This window comes from Hylaeus anthracinus, unplaced genomic scaffold (assembly GCF_026225885.1).
Source record: "Hylaeus anthracinus isolate JK02 unplaced genomic scaffold, UHH_iyHylAnth1.0_haploid 2, whole genome shotgun sequence".
NCBI classification, from domain to species: domain Eukaryota; kingdom Metazoa; phylum Arthropoda; class Insecta; order Hymenoptera; family Colletidae; genus Hylaeus; species Hylaeus anthracinus.
This window is the reverse complement of record NW_026534838.1, coordinates 7633926-7642911: the sequence shown is the minus strand read 5'-3', so window position 1 is coordinate 7642911 and position 8986 is coordinate 7633926. Positions and strand designations below refer to the sequence as shown.

Sequence of the window (8986 nt, the reverse complement as noted above, 5' to 3'; positions counted from 1 at the left end):
TAATTCATAAACTTTTGCATACTGAAATTAAAGTTTAGGCTTCTGGGAATCGTCTCTTATAAGTGGATTGAATTGTTATGCACTATTTAAATAGTTGTAAACAATTTAAGACAACCGTACCATCTGACAGTTTAATTTCAATCGAGATCGTATCAACATCGGTTTTTTAATGTTGCTAATGATCTATACTAACTTTCACGAGTACCAAGGTCCATTATTAATGTGCATAAAGTTAATAAACAATAGAATAAAGTGAATATTTCTAACAAAGTAACGTATAGTTAAAAGTGAAATCCTCGATGATTCTTTAATAAAAATCGAGATCGTAATAGAAATTTGTCTTGAATGTTGCAACGATCTATATCTATACTATCGTTGACGAGTCATAAAAGTGAATAATTCATTTATAAAATGTAACAAAGAATCGAGTGAATCGAAAATTGTCACTGAAATCTTCGATGATTGCTTAATGACTATAAAAATCGTGACAAGAATGATCCTTGAAAGTTACTATCGTTTTATGTACTCCTATACTACTACTACTACTCTTACCATAAATGGAAAACCAATAAATTATTTAGCTATTATTTAACTAGCTCTTGTAGTTTTCAAGATATTTAAAAAAACATGGTTTTTACCGTCAACTTTATGGGCTGTCTTCGCCCTTTCGGTATGGACTGATTGGCGATAAAAAAAAATACGTGTCAAATTTTTTTTTTTTTGAGAGCTACCTAGCACATAAATTTTGTGAAAATCGGCGTGTGACAATTGGATATGTTTCCTTGTTAGATTTTCTCATTTTGTTAAATTTTTCTCGAATCTCGTTTGACAATAGGTTTGCAAATGGTTAAGCACATCTCGTGCCTCCTCTCTCCGTGATAAGGTTTGCATGTGTATTAAATAGCGTAGCCACATGTACACAGAAAGCCTTTCTAGCGATAGCGCGCGTGCGAAGCGTTGCAATCGCGGCAACGAGTAACAATTGCCCATCGAACGTATCATCGCTACACTCTGTACTTTCTCGATTAGGCTAAAGCTGTGTTTAATCGAGGAAGGAAGCCTTCAGATAAGGATAAGTGCGTCGTAAACCGCAGATAATCGCGCACCGAGTACGGATTACTTCTCAAAGAAGCTCGTTTCTCAGAAACGGAATCGGTTCGAAACCGTTTTTTCTCAACTCGTTGGACACGAGTTTTCGGATTTATCGCGACCAACGTGACTGGCAAATTTTTGTACTATTGCGTCAGCCACGAACACGACTACGGATGCTTGCAACGTTATCAGGCCATTCGTATCAGGGTGCTCCAGAAAATATTGGTCATTTTGGATATTAAGTTGTGTATTTAGTATTTGTTTCCGTGTTCAATGATCGTCGTAACTTTGAAGCTGGTTGCTGGAAAATAAATCGTTCGATGTTTCGATGTCGTTGCGGGAAATCACCGTGTCAAAAAGAAATCCAACTTGTTGATCTGTTGAATCATCAGATTTTATTATTATTATTAGATTAGCTGTTATATGTATACTGTATAATAATACGATCGTTGATATGTATTTATCGCTGTTATCGATTACACCAGATAGAGCAGAAAAGAATTATTTTGTTTGTCGAACAAACTTGTAATAAATGAAGGTTCTTGAATTGCGCAATATTTTCTGGGACACTTTAGTAGCTCGCAGCACAGTCACAGCGCATTGTACAAGCAACTAAAACAGTAGAGTAGCATGCGAAAACTGGTAAGTGTTCAAGTTGGTTGAATCTCGTGGCAACTCGAGTCGTACGGTAAGTTTTTATTCGATACCATTTTCTATCGAGATTCGGATTGCTATCGTTCCTATTAATTTTCATTTTCTTGGGGTTCGAAGAGCCTGTTTCCAAATCTGAACTCAGAATTTAGAAGTTCTAAATGACGGATCCAATGTAAGTAACGGCACAAAATGCGAAAAGTGACTAGATTTTGATAAAAGATTCTAAGGACTATTCCTCACCAAGTTTCACCGAAATCGGTTGAAAACTCTCATGATTATGAACGTTTAAAAAAGTGTTTCGCCAATTTTGTCCAGTAGTTTAGATGAAAGACGGGAGGATATGCCGAGTCTATTTATATACCGTAACGCGTACACCTCGACATTTGGGATAATGTTCAGTTGTCGAAAAATTAACAACTTCCTGCTGCGACTGTTTCGCGCAGAATCGAAACGCGTACCCGTTTCCCAATCGTTCGTCCACGGGCATGCACTAATCCTTATCTGAATTGCGCGTTCACTATAGTGATGGGAATTATTCGGTTCGAATCCTTGTTGGAGAATCCGAGCGCGTTCAGATCAGAGCCCTTCGTTTCACCTGTACACGTGAAATTTCAAGTTCTACCCGATTGATCCCACGAGTACTGTTATTTCACGCAAACAGCGTCAACACTATTGATTCCCAACACTAATCGCGAAACGTGTGGATTATTGGGGCTCTTACAGAAGAACTTGCACACAAGTGTTAAACGGGCGTCTTTAACTTTGCTACGGCGTTCTTGTATCTAGGGATAAGCCCATTTCTTATTGGAAGAATCTGCGATACCTTTCACTATCGGGCGTTTCACCCCTAGCATTTGAGCCTCTGTCAGGATCGGCAGTTTCATAGATACCCTCCTCCTCGTGCATTTGATGGGGGTATTGAGAGTGTTGATGAGTGCCATAAGGACTTCGAGACGATGGCTGACGATATCTGACGTTATCGTCACGGCCGCGGCTACATCTTCTGCTTCTACGTGAGAAATCGAATCAATCCGTTTAGAAGTGTACACCTCGTTAGTCGCACGCTTCGTCTCTGTTCTCGCGCTCGTCGATTTTGTTTCGTTTTCGCGATTGGACTTCGATTTCGCACGCGCCTGCCCTCTGATAGCCACTCGAACGCGCTTTGTAATCCTTGCGCGGCATTCCCCGTGCCAAATCGATCACTCTTTTATGGAATATTAGTATCGTTCGTAAACCGAGATCTTGATGAAATTTAACCACGACCTTGTTGTAATACAATGCTCCACCATTACCCACTTGTCGCGTTAAAATTTTCACAAATATCCCTCGCACCAACAGAAAGAAATCGATTTGACATCGAGTGATCCGAAAGTCTTTCGAAATATCCCAAATAGTCTCTCCGAATAAGTGTGTCTACTTGGCGCGATGGAACTACATGTAGTAGATATTGTACACGATATAAACAGACTCTGCATTGTGTATTTTATCCAAGCTTTGTGAGTCTACGATGCAAGTCATGGTTGGAATGGTTAAAAGTTAAATTGAACTTTTTCATCGCCTGTAATGGGTGGATAGATTGCGCTGCAACCTAACTACGCTAACGCTACTTAATTCGGACACGCGTTTGCGTGCCTGTATAGCTGTATATAATATTATATGCGCAATTTATGAAGCGTAAGAGAAAAGTAAACAAAGTGGCGAAGAGTAGAAAAATAGAAGCAACGACGCATCGATAAGAGTAGAACGTAACAACAGTGAATTGCGCCAGTGTGCGAGAGATTTCATCGAATACGCAAAGTAGAACAATGTTGGACAAAATTTATTCGACGCTAAATTAATTGCAAGTAATGTTTAAAAGTGGAAATGTTGAAGCTGATCTTACGTATGTTAGTTGTACGTTAAAACTGAAATTACTCGTTATAACAAGACTGATAAAGGCGAAGAGGCTAACGATGCGACACATTGACAGTGGAAATATCGAATTTAAGAGTAAAAGTAAAAGTTTTATTTTATTATTTATATACGCCTAAACGTATGCGAATGCGTGGTAGAATTTGGATTAATCGTAAACTTATCGCGTACGATACCGCAAAGGTTGTTTGTTTCAGCTCGAAAGTACCGTTTCACCCTAAACGTTTCCCTTATACGAAAACAGTCGCGAACGTTGCTCTACTTTAAGGGTTTCTCCGAAATCCTAGGACACACCGCGACCGACTTTTCTCTAAAAAGAAAAAAGAAAAAAAAAGAAAGAAAAAAAAGAAAGTCGAACTAAAAGCGATCGTCGGGTTCAACCGAAGCATTCGATGGCAGAGAACGACGATGGAACGTTGGAAGCGATGAAGAACGTCGAGAAGAGAACGTTAAGCAATGGCGCAAGCCATGTACGCTTGTATTACGCTTGTCGTTATAGTTCTTACCCTTGAGAGGACTCGCTACAAACGGACGAGTCTATTCTGTAGTGACGATCAGCCTCGTTCTCGGACATCCGGATCTCCTCCGAGTCGTAGTGGCTCATGTGTTGCGTCGTGTGACGTTCCAGCTGCTTGATGATGTCCTCCAGAGTGCGGATGCGAATGGGGCCGCAACCCGACTCGAACTCCTCCAACTCTTCGCCGTCGTCGTCCTCCTGGTTATCGATATGCTCGTGGCCGTCCATGTCCTTGTGGCAAGAGTCAGGGTAGCCGCGCTCTGTCAGAGGTTGGCGCAACGCCTCGCCGTCCATACTGGCTGACGGTGTCTCGGACAGCTCCCTGTGAGTTTTCGCGGTTCTCAGGGCCTCCATGATGTCCTCGTGGTAGTCGTTCAGTCGGTCCAAGGTGCGCTCCAGTTCCACCACGGTATCTCCTCCTGTCACTGGACAATCGTCGTTCCAGTTAACGTTCAGGGCTAGATCTCACTAGTTGCTAATTGATAGAATAATCGTGCACGTAGGGTAAGTGCAAAGAGCTCGATCCTAAAGGGCTACGCGAGCTACCGGGAGCATCCTTTCGAGGCCTATTTTCACCGTATCCTAACGTACAAAATTTTACCCTTTATCGAACGATAAAGCTGATACTGATACTGATACTGATACTGTTGATACCGTATCTAGAATCCACGACGAGTATCAACCAGTATCCTGGCCTCGGTTACGGTCACGGTCTCGTAGCAGGAGGCTAGCCCTATCTATGATACGTAGATAGACATCTATCCAACTCTATTCGAACGATTGTTAGCTCGAGCTTCTTACACCTTCCCTTCATGGGCTAGCGAATTATCTGCCCACGTGTTTGTACGACTATCAGTCATTACAATACCGTAACCACCGTGTTTCTTTAAAATTCCCTTCTCAGGCAACTTTCTCAGACTGTTTGGTTGGAGATCAATGAAAGAGACAGCGTCCTCTGCGCCCGTACCTCCGTCATCGTCCTTAATCCCGGGGATCCTGAAAATGTCCACGTAAAAGAACAGTTTGTCTGCCGTCGAATGGAAACTAGGGATACGAAGATTATCGTCGATGCTCAACGGTCACAGGTGCTGGGTACGCGTTTGTCGACTTTTAAAGCGGTCTCAAAGTTTCTTAGCCTCGTTACCAATCGAAATAGATTACTTATCTTTTCAAGTAACCATTGACTTTGCATCTGTGAACGTCGAGATGTGTACTTTAACGCGAGACCAACTTCATATTTCTCGTTAAACGGCACACGATGGATTTTGCGCGGTACGATGCATTTTCGAACCTTTGCGATCAAATTACTTCTTCGACGATTTCATTTTTCTTTGTTTTTTTTTTGTTTTTGTTTGGAATACTACGTGTGAGAGGAAAGTAACGAATTTTGTGCGCTACATTCAAAATGAAAAATCATGCGGTGCCAGGGGTGAAAAAGACCAGCTGATAAACTCCTAATCATGCATTTTAATCCTTTCTGCTTGGATTCACCACAGTGTGCATGTATCGGAAGCGTGATAACGTATACATGTACGATGCCACCGATTCAGACTTTCCAATGTCGAGCGTGTCGCGTTTGAAACGAGCCGCGACCTACCGTTTGCGACCGAGAAGAATGCATCCGACGATATCTACGTGTTTCGAGACTCTTTTAAAAATACGCGTAAAATAGAAGAAATAAATGGTTCGTGCAAATGTTACTCGGTTTACTCGGTCAAAGTTGTTCGTTTTTCATTCGATGGACACTTTACGAGTTAATCGACTGTTGATTCGAATCAAAATCCTCCCAAGTATTTCCGCGATCCAATCAAATAAAGTAGAAAAGTAAAGGAAAGTGCGCAGGTGTCTGACGAACGAAAAATAATCGTTTTGTACTTCTCTTTATATCCACGGATCTCGTTTGTATAGAAATTGTACAGATTTTCGCGTTGGAAAAATGTTTAAAGATCGTATACGCGTACGTGTGTGTGGATGTGCGTGTGCGTGTGCGTGTGCGTGCGTGTGCGCGGCCGAAAGATGTGCATGCCTGTTGGTTAACGATAATCAAAGTAATTCGAAGAAAAATCGGTAGCACGACGAGCGAGCGAGCCCCTTGTCGTTTCACGCTTGTAAAACGAGGCAGGAGAGCTTGGACAAATTATTGGGAGAAAACGGTGGCGAGAAGGTATCGGATGTTCTCGTAGCAGCTCCGTTCGCTTTCGACACGCGTCACCTGACCCGCCGACCTGCTTCGTTGGCTCGAAACGTGTTCTGTCTTTAGATTATCGATCAACTATGGTGACATAATGGCGAGACACATGAGACTTACTTGAGTCTTGGCCCGTCGGCGGTGGCGACGTTATTCGGGGGTCGAAACAGCACGCGCTGGTTCTCATCGCGGCTAGAAATATACTAATGTAGGCATGCCGCGGGTATTTCACCATTATTCAACCCTTTGCGGTCGGCTCCTTTCATCCTTACAACTTGCAACTTACAACTTGCAACTTACAGCATACAGCTTTATCGAGAGAGCATAAAATGCAAGGGGACGATATGGAAATTCGAGACTGTCGTTATCATCGCGGTGACAGAAACAGAAACAGAAACGTAAACTAAAATACGTATTTAATAATTCGGGACTCGAAAGAGACCGTCGTGTCCAGATGTTTGTTTGTTTATCGTTAAGATAACATTCTGCTCGTTTATTGTAAAAGGGAGAGGGTGCCGAGCAAAGATGGGGCGGATGTCGAGACAGAAGGTACGTCCGCGCCGACCACAAAGGGTTCAAGCTGTCTAGGAAATTGCTCGTATTCTAATACAATTTGCGGATAAACATCCTATACATTTGACTTTGTACACTCCATATCTTCGGTAAATGTATCGTACAACAAATAAAAAGCTTTTGTTTGTACATTTACAGAATATAGAGGGCGTACGAGTCGTAGCATGGTCGCGCACGAGTCAACGGATGCAGAAAATCCTCGAGTAAGAATCCCCAGCGTTGAACGAGCTTGTCGATGTCGAATGAATGCCGTGTGACGTGAATTCGTGTGACGCAGAAACATTAATGGAAAACCAATAGATAAGTAGAAGCGAGATGTGTGTTTGGCGATCGTTGATGGATCCTTTTCAACACTAGTTGTAGGGGTCTTCCCTAGTATATCTCTTATTGTTAAAAGCGTACAAGTATATTCGAGACCTTTCGTCATCTCCAAACTTTCGCCGGTGTCGATTCGTCGGGGAAATCCGTTGGTTCGCGGGCGAAAGTTTGGACAGTCAAGTCTCTATGCTAACGACGCGAGAATGTCTCTAAACTGTTGGACAGATCTAATTAACGCGATTCGAGAGTGTCACCTAAAGTGTGTTTTAGCCTGACGTCGTACGTTGTTTAAGCAATCTCGTTAATTATACGACCTGTCGTACCTGTAAGTAGGCATTCTGTGGAAGTTGAGGATCTTGACGTTGACGTCGTCGAGGATCTCGTGCTCCGGATGGTGGTTCCTCGGAACCGGTTTCGGCAAGATCTTCTTCTCGTACGGTTGGTCTGTCTTCTGGACGGTGCTCTTCCTTCTGCGAGAAAATCGCCCGTTACGAATGTGTAGGCACCGCGATCAGGGCGATCATAAAACATCTTTAAAAAGCGTCGTGCATACTACGGGAGCGAGTGAGAACCTTTAAACAGAGTCCTTTTGTTCTTTTCGTTAAAAGAAAAAAACGTTCGTCGACAGCGCACAGGTTAACGATTCTTTTACCCTAACGGGGAATCCCCGCGTGCTGTCGACGAGCAGCATCGAAAGTATAATTGGCGACGCATGCGTGCGCGCGCGCGCGGTAGCAGCAAGCGTGAGCGGTGTGTTCAAAACTCCACCGTTGGACTGTCAAACACTCCGGACATTTATCCGGAACGTTTGATCGTACAGTCGTACGTACTGCGTGGATCTTTAAATCTTTTTGCGGATCGTTGCATCGAATGGTTCTAGCGAAGCTGGCGTGTCTACAGGGTTCAACGGGATGCATCGAGACATGCGGTAGAACGGAAACGGATAACCAGTCGAATGGTGCACCCACAACTGGAATTACAGCCACCCGTGTCATGGGATCGTTCTCCACTGCAGTATCCATCAACCGAATATTCGAAACCGAACGATAACGCAAACAGACGACGATTCCTCGGGAATCGAGCAGAGCTCTGTAACGTGTACGCTGTACACTCTACATGACTCGACGGTATCGAACTTTTCTACTCCAATCAGAAACTACTACCAATGCCAATCGCGTCGAGCACTTTGTTCGATTTCCATTGATAAATCGCGTTTGTTATTTCTGGCTTTGTTGGGAATGGATCAGTTAACGGTTACGGATTATACTGAGAAGCGTTTTGTTTACTTGCAATAGACAGGTTATACGGTTTAAGGTAGCCAATTCTGCGGAAGCAATTGTACACAAGAACCTACACGCTTGGTCCAACAGCCATAATTGCCGGCGATTGCTGAAGCTGCTTGGGCATAGATAATCGTAGCAACGAATCAGATATATGTAGTTCGCGACGAACGGTACAGAGGGGTAACCTCGAGTGCGCGAGTGCTTCGGGGGTCGGGGCTGTTCGTTGCGACGAATATAAATTTTCCCTGCGTTTCTTGGGAAATCATTTGGCGATTCATTGCAGCGCAGCGATGCAAATACATTTTCTTATCAGTTCACACCGATACAAATGATAACAGTGAGACAACGAAACGAAACGAAAGAGAAAATGAAACGAAATGTTTACGAAAAGAACAGTAAGCGAAGAGAGAGAGAGAGAGAGAGAGAGAGAGAGAGAGAGAGAGAGAGAGA

The 8986-nt window shown here is 43.1% G+C and overlaps 1 protein-coding gene across 17 annotated transcripts in view; it reads right to left on the bottom strand.

Moving 5' to 3' along the window:
- The window catches only part of LOC128893096 (disintegrin and metalloproteinase domain-containing protein 11), a 50985-nt gene that overhangs the window by 6628 nt on the left and 35371 nt on the right, over positions 1–8986 (bottom strand). For 6 of the 17 annotated variants that reach the window (XM_054153874.1, XM_054153876.1, XM_054153868.1 and 3 more), the window contains 5 exons: positions 7577–7723; positions 6483–6554; positions 5043–5170; positions 4164–4599; positions 2570–2755 (listed from right to left, as the gene is read on the bottom strand). In XM_054153874.1, coding sequence (XP_054009849.1) covers positions 2570–2755; positions 4164–4599; positions 5043–5170; positions 6483–6554; positions 7577–7723 — 969 coding nt within the window. The remainder of the gene's footprint in view (positions 1–2569; positions 2756–4163; positions 4600–5042; positions 5171–6482; positions 6555–7576; positions 7724–8986) is intronic. The other 11 variants (XM_054153870.1, XM_054153877.1, XM_054153883.1 and 8 more) reach the window with 9 other exon arrangements.